This window comes from Helicoverpa zea, chromosome 27, assembly GCF_022581195.2.
Source record: "Helicoverpa zea isolate HzStark_Cry1AcR chromosome 27, ilHelZeax1.1, whole genome shotgun sequence".
Classification (NCBI taxonomy): domain Eukaryota; kingdom Metazoa; phylum Arthropoda; class Insecta; order Lepidoptera; family Noctuidae; genus Helicoverpa; species Helicoverpa zea.
The window spans coordinates 6762199-6780471 of record NC_061478.1 but is presented as its reverse complement, the minus strand read 5'-3'; the positions used below and the strand labels follow the sequence as shown (position 1 = coordinate 6780471).

Genomic DNA, 18273 nt, shown 5'->3' with positions numbered 1-18273 from the left:
TCACACTGCCATCAAACTGATTTACTTTGTTCCGTTTCCATTTCATTTCCCTTTCCATTTAAGGAGACGACAGATATCGGTGATACTGCAGGACACTACATCCCTTCCCTTGTGAAATAAACATAAATAAAAATCCGTCCCTTTGCAGACGGTAACATACCAGCATCTGCTTCAGGCTCAACAAGACAAATTCGTAGCAGTGATATCAGGCCGGCAAGTTTAACTTCAGGTTTTGTAGCCGCTGTTCCGGCCCTGTATTATATCTACACTAGAGATGATCCGTCCATTTGGCAGACATCCCGCCAATCAGTCCATGTGAAATCAAGCAAGTCTGAAATATTGCTGTGCCTTCAGATAATGAGCACTCATCTTGCTTGGTTCGACTTCACTTAAAACTGATACAGAATGCATTGTTCCAAGGTAAAAGATCGGCATTAGGGTACCTCATCAATGCTTTTCACTCATTCAAAACCGTACGAGCCGTACGAGGAAAGTAATCACATAAGATCGTCCCAATAGGCATGATGACAGTAATCAAAAATCATTAAAATAATATATTTATTAAATTAAACTTGAAGCTTGGAATATAAAACGCGCATTGTTTTCTTTATTAATAATGTGATTAATATGTATTTTTATAAAATAAAATTACGAAATAAGGCAATCCGCCATGATATCTTAAACACCAATCAGAGCTCGTGACGTCATTTCTCAAAACAACTCGCGCGAAAGCGCGCGAACGTCACATTTCGTTATTGTGAACTTCCACTGCGATCTTTGTTTTTAATTAATTAATTGTTTATAACACGAGTTATGGAGCCCGGATTTATCAAGGCAAACAGCGCTAATTTGCCTAGAATTGATATCATAATGCTGGGAAAGTTTTTGGCATCAAATAAGGTTTTTTTTCAGCTGAATTTAGAAATGTTAAAACTTCCATGTAAGTATACTAGTTTAATTAAAAAACAATGAGAGATGAAACCTAACCTCGAAATAGTTATTTACATTATAAACTATGCTAGAATCTAGAGAACTATGTAATAACTTACATCAAGGTGATCTTCACAAAAATAAAGTTGTACCCTGGGCAATATTGCTTTTGAATCTCGCCTTGCAAGTTTAAGCCACTTGTTTCGTATTTTTTTATTGTGAGGAACGTACACAAATAACTTATCCGGAGTTGTTTTGGATGTGTTCTTACACTGGGGGACCCCACAACACCTATGCCCTTTCGAATTCATATTTAATAACACAAAAAACTTAATTATTGCACGAGCGTTGTTTACTTGCGTCTTGTAATTTCAGTCGTGACGTCACAAGTGACGACATGACACTGACAAGCGTTTTCGCGCCGGATTCAAAGTGGACAGAGAAAAATGCAATTATTTGATAAAAAAACTTCGCATTTTCTTAAAATTAATAATTTTTCATATAAAATAGACGTATACCTACATCATACAAAGGAATTTAAAAATTTGTCATCATGCCTATTGAATGGTGACCTAGATGGACTGTTTCCAATTTGATGATGACCATATACTTTGTCACCCATTTAATGGCGACCACATACTTTGTCTCCAATTTAATGGTGACTCTATACTTTGTCACCAATTTAATGGTTTAAATTGTAGTTCTATGTACGAGTTAAGTACTTTGTGTGCCTTGTAAGCAAGAGAATGCTAACTCAACTAATTTTGGTAATATGTAGTTTTTAATTTGAGAGTGGAATATCAAAGCCTATCATTATCTCAGCAATGTAACAAACAATCTGGTCTTCAACCCTATTGATCAGCGCTAGTACTTTGCACGTTTCTGCTAGTACACTCGCTGAAATTCTGATATAGGCTTTAAATACCCTACATCAATGTATGTCCAGTATCTAGTCAAGAAACTGTAAGCTTCTTAGCATTCAACACCCAACATATGAATACCTTACTGCATATAATAGTTGGAAGCGACCTGCATCCAGCGTCTTCCGGTGACCTTTATAAGGTCGTCTTTATAAGGTATCTGTGGAGATCAAAGGGGGAGGCCTATGTTCAGCAGTGGACGTCCTATGGCTGAGATGATGATGATGATGATGATGATATAATAGTGCGATAGGAATACTTATATTTCGGTTAGGCATCCAAGAACACTATTATCACCGGACATTGCGTTCTGTAATGTTTGTTTGCTTTTATTAATGTGGTTTTCAAAAATTAAAGTAGTCAAAGAATTATTATGCTTTGATGGTAAGCTTTTTAGTGTCATGGTTACATATTGATTATAACGAAGGTGTAAAGTAACAGTACGAATCAGATTTTAACTAATTAGAACCATATTATGGAACGAACGCACTTTAACAGGTGTCACTAACTTTGCACTATATATTTTGAAGCTGTGACATTCTGCATCACCATAAAATAGAAGAGTCCCTGACCCTCAACTCATGCTCTTCTTCCTTTCAACAAGGTGACAGCAGCTCACAAACAGTTTTCTAGTCGATGCAATTTTCCTTTTGCAAAACAACCGCTAAACTTTCTAAAACATTTGTCTACACATAGATAAATGTGGGATTCTAATTCTATATCTCAATTTCATGAGCAGCTATGCTGCTCTCATGTCATACTTGACCTCATCAATTTGATGATCAGCTTTGTGCTGCTTCCATTTTTAATATTTTACGCTTTTCCAATTTCATGACCGCGTATAGGTAACGTAATATATATTTTTTTTTTATGTAAGTATAGTTGGCTGCATAAGTATGTTTATAGTTTCGTTCAAAAGCGCTTACCCTTTATTGCAGCCGACTTTATCTACGTTGTTTTAGTTAGACACCCAGAATATAAAAATATTATTATCTTTTATAGGGACAGCACCCCAGTAAATTTTTAAACGATTTGGTGACTAAGGGCAATTTTACTTCCTATACTTTAAGGAACACTTACTCAGATTATATTTTGCAGTAGGACTTAGGAACTTAATAATATTTTAGTTATTATTAACCAAATGTCGACGCAACTGTGTAGTTTAATTAGCACAAAAGAGTAATAAATGTCGATAAATGTAAATAGTGATAAAGTTCTTTACCTCTCATGCGAGTCCAATTGTCTTACGGTAACCTAAGATTGGTGTTCTAAGATCAATTATTATTAACCCTAACGCTATGGACACAAGACATTATTTTGTTAATAGATATCCATCCCATCACCCATATGGATCTTATCTTATGGGATGGGTTGAGGAAATTACACAACTTTATATTACAAGTAGGTGTGCACTTCAAGAATATATTAATGTGATGATTTATTAACTTGAGATCAATAAATGGATTCTATTTCATATATGTTCATATATGGTTACGTTATTCGCTCCTATGGAAGCATATTCTTCCACAACTCTCAATGTACTTATACTGCTTATTGGTACTGCAATACTGTAAAACATAATTTGCAAATAACAATATTATAATGAGGGCCACTTTGTTAAACTATTTGTAAACACCAATGTAAATCAATAAAAAAGAGGCTAAGATACCAATTAAAATTCATTCAAGCCTGAGTCTTGAAGGTTTTAAAAGCACACGCAATCATCAACTTTTGAGAACTTGATTGCAACAATCATCCATGAGCTAATCATCATTAGACAGTTCCCAGAGTAAGTATCTACATTGGAACTCCTTCCAGGTATCATCCTTAAAAGATTTTTTGTCACAGATGAGAAGGCCCAGTTGGGTAAATGATGATGATGTCCTCCTAGCCGATTATCGGCTACGGCGGCTGTACTCACGTAAGGGGATTAGCCAACTGCGCAGGACATATTATAGTGCACAAGCATTTGCGCAGACACAGGTGCACTCACTGTTCCTTCACTCTCATAACCCGATGGGACGGCAATCCGACACGACCGGAAAGAGATCAGGCGCAGGACCGACATTTACGTGCTTTCCGATGCACGGGTGTATCAATCACCAACTTCCAGGCCCGACCCGGGAATCGAACCCGAGACCTCGTGCTCAGCAGCCGCGCTTGCGACAGCTAGACCAACGAGGCAGTTGGGTAGATAAAGTAGCATTGTCAAATAAATCACAGATTGCTCCAATGCTTAGTTCCATATTCTTTTGATCTAAGAGTTTTATATCAACCTAAAGTACTGAAATTACAATTGTGAGCTAGCATGTTTACCAAAGATTCTATCTATTGAATACCAAAATTTTGATCCACATTTTCCAGCTAGTATTGCTGCTTGTATGCTGTTCTACTGTTCTGCATCTTCTGGAATATCTCTGTTGTATAACAACCTCTTTAATACAGCAAAATAAAGTAAAAGTATTGAAATTATACCTAGGGTGACTGAGCAACTGTTATAATTAACACTATTATGGGTAGGCAACCCACTAGAGGTGTTGATGGACTTGGATGTTGTGCATAGGTGAATACATACCAGTATACCTGGGCGAGTTCTTCAACATACATGGCCAACCTACTACGGTCCCTCAATGTGCTGTTTGTTTAACTAGATACCTAGCACATGTTTGTCATTTGTAGAACCGTTGAGTATATAACCCACCAGTTTGTTCTTGTAATATCCTCTATATTGCAAGCACTTGAATTAAGTTAGTTAAGTACCAGAACAATATAGCAGGTATAAGTTGTTGACTAGACTCTGAGAAGTTAAGTTTGGAAGCTTTTTATGATCCAAATCACCGGGCACAGAAAATTTATTTATTTATTTTATTTATTTATTTATTTAATCTTACCTAAAAACTATCATTACAGATCTATGATCCAATGCGACAGAATGGCCTTACAAACGAAATCCTAAATGTACACCTTATAAAAATAGTTTTCAGACTTAATTCTTAATCTAAGTAACTTAATATATATAATGCAACTTTAGCGAATTCACTCAAGTCACACCACAATACATCAACCCTCTCATGAATATGATTGACCACACGTATGGCTCTAGTGAGGGGAGTTCTTGCCATTAGGTTGGTCCTGGCAGCAGGCACAGCGAGCAGGGGTGGGCGTCGCCGCCTCCACACGTACCGGTCGGGCACGCATAGCTGCAGGTGCCGCAGCACCCCCGGGTTATGCGCCATGCCACGTAACAGCTTCACCACATACGCTACGAGTGAAAACTCCCGTCGCACCCTTAAAGTGTTATACCCTACCATACCCAAAACGAATAGTGTAGGGTACATCAATGGAAACAATGGATATACTCCATACAGCTTGTAGTACAAGTGTCTGGTAAATTTATTTTGGATGCGTTCCAACATACCGCTATATTTTGCCTCATGAGGAGCCCAGATAAATGCACTATGTTCGAGGTGACTTCTGACTAATGCGTCATATAATACCTTAAGTGCCGTTAGGTTGGTGAACCCCTGCGACTGCCTGAGTACGAAACCCATACGAAAATATAAAAATTATCAAGATTTACTATTTAGTTGTTGCAGTAGTTGACAACTATCGCCAGATAATTTATGCGTGTACAGTCAATTGAATGACCAGTAGACGTTCACTACCGTTAACTGTCAAGCTGTCAATTTAATGACCAGTAGATATAGACTACTGCCAACTGTCAAGCTGTCAATTTAATGACCAGTAGATATAGACTACTGCCAACTGCCAAGCTGTCAATTTAATGACCAGTAGATATACACTACTGCCAACCATCAAGCTGTCAATTCAATGCCCAGTAGATATAGACTACTGCCAACAATCAGGCTGTCAATTTAATGACCAGTAGATACACACTACTGCCAACCATCAAGCTGTCAATTCAATGACCAGTAGATATAGACTACTGCCAACAATCAGGCTGTCAATTTAATGACCAGTAGATATAGACTACTGCCAACTGCCAAGCTGTCAATTTAATGACCAGTAGATATACACTACTGCCAACCATCAAGCTGTCAATTCAATGCCCAGTAGATATAGACTACTGCCAACAATCAGGCTGTCAATTTAATGACCAGTAGATACACACTACTGCCAACCATCAAGCTGTCAATTCAATGACCAGTAGATATAGACTACTGCCAACAATCAGGCTGTCAATTTAATGACCAGTAGATACACACTACTGCCAACTGCCAAGCTGTCAATCTAATGACCAGTAGATACACGCTACTGCCAACTGCCAAGCTGTCAATCTAATGACCAGTAGATATACACTACTGCTAACCGTCAAGCTGTCAATTTAATGACCAGCAGATTTTTGGAATAGAATAGGTCTTTATTTGCTTAGAATGCAGGCACTTACAAAATAGGATTGTAAACAACATAATAAGATCCGTGTACATTCCGCCTTGTTGGCATGCAAGCACAACAATTATTAAACACAATTGATTATAAGGCAAATAGGTTATTGTATTATATCCTCTAGGAAATCCCACCACTGCTAAAGTCGTCTTGACGACAATTCAACAACCAGCAACTTTATATTGCTTCCAATAAATGCCTATTATTGAATAAACTTTGATGCAGGTTTAAGAATGAGTAAACTGATCACCAAGTAATGATTTTGTATTATAAATTACTCATTTGATAAATATTAACACCTGCAATAAATATTGCTACTTCCATTAGAATTGTAACAAGGTAAACTTAAACAAAGAATTACGTAAAAAGGTTAAAATTTGTTTGCAATTCGGGTGATACATACATGAACATAAAAGTTATGTATACTTTGTCATTCTACTCTCTTCCCTTCCTTCTTTCCTTTTGCTCTTTTTAATATGATTGAATATTAACATCGGTCAGAGGTTACTTGTTGTCAAAGCTTATTTAGCATACATTAATTTGGTATAGGCATTGAATAGGACAAATTATTTAGTATAACCTTGTATATCAAATATTTTTCTGGATCACAGAACTAATAGGTAGTTCAAAATTATAAAAATTAGATAATAGGTAACTGTTGGTCCAAACACTCACGGTTTTATCCTCGTCGCCAATGTATTGTACGCTCATTTTATTATGTTAATCGACTCGCCAACGCACCACCACACAGGTCGACAGTCTGACAACGACTGACTCCCCACCGCTCGATCCGGTATTTATAACCGAGTGACGTATGCGCACGAGGCGTCATAATAATGACATAACCTATACAATGATGCACATGTACCTGCATACACTACAGAGACAAACACGACTTTCCCATTGAAACACCGTTCATCCTCATACACCACCAAACTACAATGACTGATGCAATTCAGCCCCACCATAGGACATCAATTTTCCTTTTAAACATGGAAAAATACGATAGTTACTGCGCAGAAAAATACATGGGCATATAATAATATGTAAATGTTAAGCTAGCATATTCATTAGGCATAGCATACGCATGACTTGAATTCTTCTAATTGTCACCTACTTGACTTAGGTATGTATGCAGAAGATGACTCAATGTAGATTCTGTAGGTACTTGATAAGATTCAAAGAATAAAAAGGCTTAGTTTGCTGAAGAACTAATTAAATAAGAGAATGTAATTTCTATCGTTATTGAATTCGACTCCATCGGAGTCGTGAGGAATCTTACTAATATTGTAAATCTGAAGTTAGTTTGCTGGCTTGCTTGAATGCTCTATCTATCTAATGTCAGGAACTTACGGGTCCAATAAAAAAAAATATTTCAGACTTTTAAAATCATTGTTTATCCGTTTAAGTAAAAGTGATGGAGAATGCTCATGCCTTCTATGTATGCCTTTTATCATAAGCAGAGAGGAACTAAACCTTGTATGAAGTGTTATCTATTGCATAGTGAACACCCTATATATCTCATGAGTTGTACACAACTAACTCAATGTAACATAGTAATGCGGTACATTAATTCATACAGGTACTGAATACTGCATTATACAAAGTTATCTGGTTCAAGTCATAAGCGAAAGCGATTCCTAGAAAGTGACAAATGCCCTTAGCATTGCAATAAGGATAGGTAGACTACCATTTCGAATAAGATAAAATCGCAAAATCTTATCACTTGAAACACGCCCTGAACATCCCAAAAAAAACCTATATTCAGTCTAAGGCTTTAAACAATCTGTTTGTAGTACATTTAAATCGGTTCAGTATTTTTGCGGTTACAACGCGACAGACAGACTGAGTTACTTTCGCATTTACAACATTAGTAAGGATTATTAGGTCTTACAAACTGAGGAAAGATATAGGCTACCGCTACTTTTTAGCTTAATTAGCTGCGCCCTAACAGGGTATCTATGTATCACATGATCGCAATAAATATTTGAAGTTGAAGTTTTAGGCAATTTCGTATGAAACCGCGCCAGTTTCCGCCCTTTACCCCCGCTAACCGCTCCCGCTACCTCTTACACCTTAACCCACATAACGTAACGGGTACAATCATAATCTTACGCCTAATACGGCCAGATAGTTCAATGACGATTGTCCAGCCATTTGATTGATTGGACCGAGTAAACATTACTGTATGTTCTACCTATAGTAAGCTTTATAAGCCGTGGGAATTGAGTAAGAATTTTTGAGGAAAATCCACACTTATATTATGAGGTAACGCTTCGAATGTGCTAAGACTAGCCTAGTCTGTAAAAAGTTGTAAGAATCAAGTACACTGACAATATAGACGTCAGTTTTCTTAATACAACTATGAATATTCACGTTCAATTTTTGAAGTAGGTAGACGTAACGGAAAGGAGTGTTTTAAGGATAAAATAAAAACCGGAAAAGTGCGAGTCGGACTCGCGCACGTAGGGTTCCGTACCATTATTCAAAAAACGGTCAAAAAATCACGTTTGTTGTATGGGAGCCCCCCAAAATATTTAAATATAATTCTAGTTTCCAGTATTTGATGTTAAAATACAACATCTGTGAAAATTTAAGCTCTCTTACTATCACGGTTCATGAGATACAGCCTGGTGACAGACGGACGGACGGACAGAGGAGCGAAAACAATAGGGTCCCGTTTAACCCTTTGGGTACGGAACCCTAAAAACGGACCTTCATGTTATCCGTAAAAATGTATCTTAGGTGTAAGTGGAATGAGTCGGTTATGCGAAAGCACAGCGAAAGATGATCATCTTCCTAGCCTTTACCCAACTATCTCATGGTCGGCTTAAATTTTCACCGGATACACCTGAATACTCGTGTTTTACATAAATACTAATAACGACTAAAGAAACACGAACCGTCAAACAGACCATAATATCTCAAACATACTGTATAGGAAAAAGTTACATTTTACAAAAATACAAAAAGCCAATATTATGCCGAACCAAAATAGATGTAGTCTGTAGATAGTAAATCAATTTAACGGGACACGGCGCACGTAAAATTGTGCCGGCAGAAAAAAAACATAAATATATCGATACATCGACTAAGGTGCTATCGATTTGGCGATTATGCAATATCGTTTAATACAACACTAGTTTTACAAATATTTTTGAGAAAAATAATCCACGGTTGTTATTGAAGTAGGTACATTATGATTTTGAAGAATTTGTAACATGCATTTTGCAATGCAATAGAGTATGCATTTTAGCTCAATTTATACTCAGTATTCGAATTAGCTGGATCGATAATCGTATAACTTTATATGCATGGTTTCAAACTTTTATAAGAACTTTGATAAAGAGTAAGTTAATTTTCATTTAGAATTATCGATTACGTAGAAGTTAGAAGCCAGTCACATACACAGTAAATAAAACTGAAGGAGCATAAACCATACAAATACAAAGACCGCTAATTTCACAAAAACAAAACCAGTATTACTTATAAACTTATAACTGAATCAGGATACAACAGATTATAAAGTGCTAAACGGTAAACAATAACATCTGCTCGATCGCAGGAAGTCGATTTCAATTTGAAAATCGACTAACCTGGTTATGGCCATAAATTATAACTTTTTTTTCATAACCAGCCTTTTGTCTGAACCGGTTTTCTTGAGGATAAAGAAAGAAGGTAACATGCGAGGTAGATAATTGACGGACATTGACGTAGAAACCTTTCATTTTTGGTTCATGGTTTAATTTCTCCTGTTTCTTGGGTACTTTTGCATTTGCAATTTTACATGGAGACGCGAAACTGTTGCTTTCTGTATTCTTTCTTTTGTGGGAACTAATCCGCGAAACCCTATAAAAAGGAGCCTATAGCCTTCCTTAATAAATGGCATATTTATCACCGAAAGAATCTTACTATTCCTATCAGCCGTAGTTGCTGAGATTAATGCGTCAAGCAAGCAAACATACAAACACAGGCACAAACTCTTCAGCTTTACAATACTAATGACTTTAATACTATATTTAATGCGTAATGACTTTTCTGTGGAAATCTCAAATAAAAGTTTTGATAAGGGCAGAAAGATGACGGATAAGCATGTTTATTTTCTTCAAAAACAAAGTTACATGTGATCAAATCCTTATTCCCCAATAGACAGCCATAACTGTGAGAATCGTATTAATAGCCCGGTCAAAATAGACATAAAAGTAGTGGTCAAATAACAAAAATTCCCACAGAGCTGATTTTTGGTGGAGAGCTAGATTTGATCATTATAAATAAAATACTAAAAGTCCCCATCGATCCCATGTGTGCGTCAAAAGTTATTCGAGGTCAAATGTCAAAATTTTAGGTTTTTTGTTTTTTTTTCGAAAACGGTAAGTTTTATCAAGAAAAGACATCAGACCAAAGTTGTAGATCTTTAAATTTTCTACAAAAATGGCATTAACAGTTTTCTCCTAAATCTTATCATTCCAGACATATCGCGATTCAAAGAGTCACACTACACATGATATGCACATATAAGCCACGTACATACGACGGCTGCCTTTAAATTGTGTCGTTTGAAATAAGTATAGACAATTTAATAGGTTAATACCATTTATTGTTTTTCAAAGAATTCTCCGCGATATTTAATGCACTTTTGCATGCATTAAACCCAGTTCTTGAAATATTTATTCCATTCTGAAGTGGGGGTAGTCAAATTGGCCGATTTGTATGAGTCAACAGCTTTTTCAGGTGTGCTGAAACGTTTACCACGAAGACTTTACTTAATTTTGGGGAATGTAAAACAATCGTGTAATGCCCACGGATCTATGTCACGGTATGTTACATGTTGGTCTGCGACAATTAACTGCCGCATAGCCTCGATATTATCTTGGGTCATATCGGGTTTTGAATTACCTTCACGTGACTTATCGCTAAGGCTAGATTGCCCACTTTTAAATCCTAAATATCAGCGTACTGCAGTCCTAAGGCATGGTTCTGCATCACTAAACACAGAACAAAAATTTTTAAACAGCTGAAGTCGCGACAATCCGCTTTTAAAGTTGTAGAAAATTATCGCACGCTAATTTTCCTTCGACATTTCCATTTTTATCCAGAAGACTGGGGTTGGAAATTGATAGTTGGACATTATGTATCTGGACCCTATTAAAACTTTACTCCCACCTGCTCCAGAAAAACTCCTGACATTATTTTTTGCAATTGCAAAAATTATTGTAGTATCAAATCATCCTCCGAGCCCTTTTACCAACTATGTTGGGGTCGGCTTCCAGTTTAACCGGATGTAGCTAAGTACCAGTCCTTTACAAGGAGCGACTGCCCTATCTGACCCCCTTAACCCAGTTACCCGGGCAACCCAATACCCCTTGGTAAGACTGGTGTCAGACTTACTGGCTTCTGACTACCCATAACGACTGCCAAGGATGTTCAATGACAGCCAGAACCTACAGTTTAACGTGCCATCAGAAACACAGTCATTGGTGTACAAGATATGCTTAGAAAGTACATACAAACTTAGAAAAGTTGCATTGGTACATGTCTAACCTGGAATCGGACCCACTCATACTTGAGAGGTTGGTTCTTTACCCACTAGGCCACCACGAGTTTTTGTATGAATCTGATAAATCTAAAACAATCACAATAATAGTTAACCCAATAGTTAATATCAATAATGATATATTAGAACTTTATATAATATATATTAGAACTTGACGGCAATTATTCCCTTAAACTATCCTAAAATTGTCATGACAGTTAGTGGAGTAGGCCTACAGGGGAAACCACGATAAAAAAAACGCGCCGAGTACACTTCCTCACAGGTGGCGTGAAAATGTGTGCATGTCATGTATGGAATATACTTTGAAGCGCCATATCTCAGGAATAGTAACATTTAGGAGAAAACTGTTAATTACATTTTTGTAGAAAATTTTATAATCTACAATTTTGGTCTGATGTATTTTTTTGATAAAACTTACCGTTTTCGAAAAAAACACAAAAAACCAGAAATATTGACATTTGACCTCGAATAACTTTTGACGCACACATGGGATCGATGGGGACTTTTAGTATTTTATTTATAATGATCAAATCTAGCTCTCCACCAAAAATCAGCTTTGTGGGAATTTTTGTTATTTCAAATGTCTATTTTGACCGGGCTATAATTGATATAATATGATAGTTGACGCATCAGTCACACTAAAAATATAGCTAATAGGCGTTTCTAGGTCGCTCGGACGATTCAAACATTTTATTGCTATCGATGTGTTTGTGAGCACAAACACATCTCGCGAACTGATGGGACATGTACCTACCTACATGATTTTGGTTTAGTCTAAGAATGACTGATTCGTGAAATGACTACATGGTCTATAATTGACCAATTCTTGAAATGTACAATTCTTTAAATGACTGATTCTACAAATGACTGATTCTATAAAAGACCGATTCTTTTAAAGACCGATTCTATAAATGACCGATTCTTCAAATGACTGATTTTTCAATTCTATGAATTTTTGTGAATATCGTAAATAAAATGCTATGTAAGGGTTTGCAAATCATACCTATACTTCAACTAGTTTCAAAAAATAACTTGTACAATGACACGTATAATCTGTAAAAAGAAGGTGGTAAAAATAGCCGAAACCGTTATATTTTATTTGATAAAAAGTACTAAAATGTATTTTAAAAAATTAAAAATGGAGAAACATCAGTAGAGTCTTTTTTTTTTAATATATAAATTCAACTACCTATTCCTAAGTGATTTATTTCTTATTTTTTATAATTGTTGATTTTTTTATTATTGATTTTATGACTTTTTGACAACTGTTGATTTTTTAAAAATAAAAAGAATAAATGTAAAAGGGCTAACGTGACATTATAACTTTTTGACTTTTTGATAGGACTTTTTGATAACTTGATTTTTTTAGAAGAAACCGAATAAATATTTACTTTTGCGCTACAAAATATAGTACGTGGCATTATACAAGTTATTTTTTGAAAATAATATATGATTTGCAAACCCTTACATAGCATTTTATTTACTACATTCACACACTTTCATAGAATTGAAAAATCAGTCATTTGAAGAATCGGTCATTTATAGAATCGGTCTTTAAAAGAATCGGTCTTTTATAGAATCAGTCATTGGTAGAATCGGTCATTTAAAGAATTGTACATTTCAAGAATTGGTCAATTATAGACCATGTAGTCATTTTGCGAATCAGTCATTCTTAGACTAAACCATGATTTTGTCGTTAGTTTTTGATCATTTGAACATCTTTGTCGTAACGGGTAGTCACAAGGCAGAGTCTATTTTTTTAGAAATCTTCAAATGACGGCTCCCGCTGTGAGTGCAACATGAGAGAGTATCAGACTCTTACTGACTAAAACCCTTTATGTACCAGGGCTACGCTATTTCTTACAAGCAACCCTGCAGCCCCGGCAGGCCTTTAGCCCTGGTGGGCCCCTCTGTGGTTTGCTGACACTCTTTGACTCTCGCGTGGAACAACACGCGCCGCCGACATGGGCATGTTGTCTCCTAGGAGACAGATAGATGATGAGCTACCCGAACCTCACCGCCCGGACTTACGGAGGCAGGGAGTCGTCTCTCAAGGCGGAAAGTCTGACAACCAATCATAGAAAGAGGTGTCTGGTAACTGGGTGGAGGAGTATTGAGCTAAGACTCAGCTGATTTCAATGCAGTTTCATTTAAGCTGTTTGGGGTTGAGCCAGAATATCAATTTTAGAAGGCATTCAATAACAATTCAGGCAATATTTTTGAAAAGTTTCAATGACAATTTTATGTAATCAAAAACTGAAACTTAAAGCCTACATTAGTAGGAATATTCAACATGATATCATTATAATCTAACAACTATCTCCCTGACAAACTATACCTAGGCAAAGCCAGCTAGAATACCCTATCCAAACCGCACTCAATTTTCAACCTTCTGTACATTGCTTTAATACACAAATTCATATGACATTGTCTAGGTATTTATATTGTACTATTATAAGAATTATTATTTATTCAAGTGTTTCATGCTAATAACAAATTCAAAATCCACAATGATTTACACATGGACTTTTATATGTATTTGGCCCATATAAAGAGAAACTTCTCTATGGTATGAAATGGAGGGGTATACTGAATTTTTTCTTCATATTTATTGCCTTAAAATTTTTGTCACAATTTTCTGTAAGTAGGTTTTATTACGTGAATTCATAATGCGTACAAAAGCATTATCTAGACACACGGCAGTGTGTCCGCCAAGTTCGAGCAAAAAAAGCGACACACCGGCCGTGGGTTATATTACACGAACCATTTCGGGCCAAATTCGACCCCCTTATAACTCAAAATCTATTTTATTTACGCATATCAAATTTCTAGTATCTGTTGAGACCCCCTCACTTATCTAAAATACAAAATTTCATTAATATACCTATTGTAGGTCTTGAGATATTGACGTCAGAAAATCGCTATTTTTACTATACACTCACTGACTGACTGACTGACTCACTCATCAAAAACCTCTTCCAATGGTCGTATTGACTTGAAATTTGGCATGGAGGTAGGTCTTTATGTCAAGGTAAAGGGAAAAATCTGAAAATGGCCAAGTGTGAGTCAGTTTCGAAATAATGAAGGTGTTTTATACCCCTAAGGAACTAAAACGAACTAAATTTATCTATATTTATATAATATATCTTCGAATGGTCGTACCGATCTGAAATTCGTTACAAAGGTTTGTACTGAGTCAAAGTAAAGTAAAAATCTGAAAACGGCCAAGTGTGAGTCACTTTCGAAAATAACGAATGTGTAACTTTGATCCACGAACATAATATATGATAACATGTCATGTCAGTCAGTTGGTAAATCTAGTCCATTTAGTTAATCTAGTTCATTTCTTTGTAAGAAGCATAGTGCATATTCAAAAATCTGAAATATAGTATAAATGAGACATTTCCTTGACTAACTTAATCATAAGAAAAAAATAAAATAAACAACCTTACAAAAATAAATGAAATCCCACCCAAAACAAAAATGTGAAAGGCTGCCAAGTTCAATAATGGGAATGCTTCGCCTATAAAAGAAGTGAGATCTGAATAAGTACCAAGTTCCATACACATACCTCAGTTAAAAATAGTTACTTTTTAATGATGTTACTTGGCAAGTTTTAATAGAAAATTAAATACTTGATTAATTGCGTTTGTTGGTTTATAACAAGGTGTGTGAAAACTTGCCAAGTAACATCATTATAAAGTAACTATTTTTAACTGAGGTATGTGTATGGAACTTGGTACTTATTCAGATCTCACTTCTTTTATAGGCGAAGCATTCCCATTATTGAACTTGGTTGCCTTTCACATTTTTGTTTTGGGTGGGATTGTTTTTTAGGATTATTCTTCATGTTTATATTTTTATTAAATAGGTAAGGAAGAGAACACAATACTGAGTAAGCAGTCTGATTAAGTATTTTCAGAAAATTATGTTTACAAAAGTGATCTGGCATTGAGGAATTTGACAATGCAAAAATGTATGTTTCCTTTAATCCAAAAGCCTAAAAACTAGGAAGTCGAAATTGGCGCGAATTAGACACAAGATGGCGCATCTTTAATCACAACAGAATATCTATGGAATAGTCACATAAATTCTACATTCACGGTGAGTTGCACCTATATGGTGAACTACCTTTAACTGAACTACATACTACATTTTCATCTGTCAAAACGCTGTCTTTACCAATGGCCGGCAATTAAACGGCTGGTTATGGTTTGACTATAGCTAAATGGTGCAACCAAGTCTTAATCTTCATTGTACATTATTTTACTGACTGGTTACTACTTATGCATAATGAATGATTGTTTACAAATATTGTAGAAACAATGGTCAGGTACAGAAGTACAATCAAGACTCTAGATTGTAGGCAAACAATGTCTTTGGAGTTACAATGGGATTTTTGACAAATTTGCCATTGGAAAAATGTATGAAATGGCATTGAAATGTAGAAAAACGAAAATTATGTAATCTTGCTGCTCAAGGTCGAAAAGAGTGGAAGAATCATCAGTGAGCCCTATGTCCCTGATGAGAGACAACAGGATATCATCATATACGTGTAATTCAAAATCTTCTGTAGTTGTTATGGGTACTGTGAAACCAACTAGTCCTACCAAGGTGTGTGGTTGAGGATCAGAAAGGCAGTCATTCTATATAGCATACTTGTACAGGTGCATCAATTGGAAGCCAACCTCAACATAGTTGGGTAAGGTTATGCAGATGAAATAAAAGGATATACATAGAATCAATAATTATAAAATCCATTAAGTAATTATTTAAAAAGGCTAAGCTTAATGCTCACTGAATTAGGTAAATCAGTGCATTTAAAATAGCAATTATATCTTTAAAAACTATAAAAGCTATTATTCAAGTCTTAAAACATTCAATTATAATGCAAAATGTGCTAATTTTGCACTTTGCTGCATAAAAACAAATAGTTGATGACATAGAACTAGGAAATTATGTCAGGTTTATATGTTAATGATGTCTTAAAAATATATAATTGTTGTTCTTGAAATATCTGGGTAATTAACTCATCATCATCATCTACTTAGCCTTTTCCCAAAAATGTTGGGGTCGGCTTTCAGTCTAACCGGATGCAGCTGAGTACTAGTGTTTTACAAGGAGAGACTGCCTATCTAACCTCCTCAACCCAGTTACCTAGGCAACCCAATACCCCTTGGTAAAACTGGTTGACAGACTTACAGGCTTATACTTCTATTATTTGGGTAATTATTATCAATGATGAATAGAATGTAGATTCATAATTATTTCATATATAAGTGGTTATTACAGTACATGAAGTAAATAGCCAAGCATGATATTAAATAATAATATTAGAACACAAGATATTGAAATTATAACAAAAGTTATCTAGTAATAAATACAAAGTACATATGATTCATTTCAATATATTGCAACAAAGTAAAACTGAATCATTGCATTATGCATCTAGATCAATATCAAATGTATTAGAAAAATATTGTGTGACTGACATATTAAGCAGATATATTCATCCATCAACATTATTTCTATATTGCAGAACATTCCTAACATTATATTCATCAAAGCAATTCTTTTTTTAAATAGTGCATGCATAGCACGCATAGTCGATTCCATAGACGCTCGATGCCCGCGCCTAATGTGTGTAAATAAACAAAAAAAATTACGCTGTAAACACTGGCACAAAGAGAACATAAAACAACGATTCGCGAACTAAATACCCGTGTACACCTCTACGGGACAGGCTGACAACGTTGTCTCCATTGATACTTACGGTCGAGAAAAAAAAAATGCATCAAGCCACTTGCACGCACCAAGACCACCTTTTTCTTAAGAAATATATGCGAAAATTACCCTTTTTCGTATCAAACATGATAGGTTTACCTTACCGGAGCGTGAATAAAGGCCCCAATGTAAATAAATCCCGTGAAACAATTCAGATTCGCACTGAAATCGTTGTAGCACAATGGTACAGGCACATTTGATGTCGTCGTATACGATCAAAACATAGCCTCTATACGCCTAAAACGCGTTGTTAAGGCATCCTACATAATTAAAACGCATACGTTAAGGATTGCAGAAGGTTAACAACTGCTTTTGGTACGCGTAGGTTGGATTTTTCGGAAGTATTTTGAAAAAATGCTGTTGCTTTTCAACACAGTAATGGCATAACACGCAAACACTATGACTGATTTTCACAATGAAACACTTCACTGAACCGCGAAAGTTTGTTCGAGGAACGCGAGACGAGCCACGGTATGCATTTTCTCACTCACCTTGTTGTTTATTAGCTATTTTATTGAAACAGTTTTGAAAAACTTCATATAAATGCATAGGCTCGTCATCGCTCGTCGCCATTTTGGATTCTACTGTCCAAAATAAAGCATTGACAATATAGAGCACTAATTAAATGACGGACTGTTCGAAAACTATAGAAGATAATCAAAAAGTATATTTTAGTGT

General features: G+C 35.7%; 1 protein-coding gene across 5 annotated transcripts in view; it reads right to left on the bottom strand.

Moving 5' to 3' along the window:
- The window catches only part of LOC124643566 (protein daughterless), a 133171-nt gene extending 114970 nt beyond the window's left edge, over positions 1 to 18201 (bottom strand). For all 5 annotated transcript variants that reach the window (XM_047182587.1, XM_047182588.1, XM_047182589.1 and 2 more), the window contains exon 1: positions 18087 to 18201. In XM_047182587.1, the coding sequence (XP_047038543.1) occupies positions 18087 to 18168 (82 nt within the window). In that variant the 5' untranslated portion in view covers positions 18169 to 18201. The remainder of the gene's footprint in view (positions 1 to 18086) is intronic.
- Between the last annotated feature and the right edge of the window lie 72 nt (positions 18202 to 18273).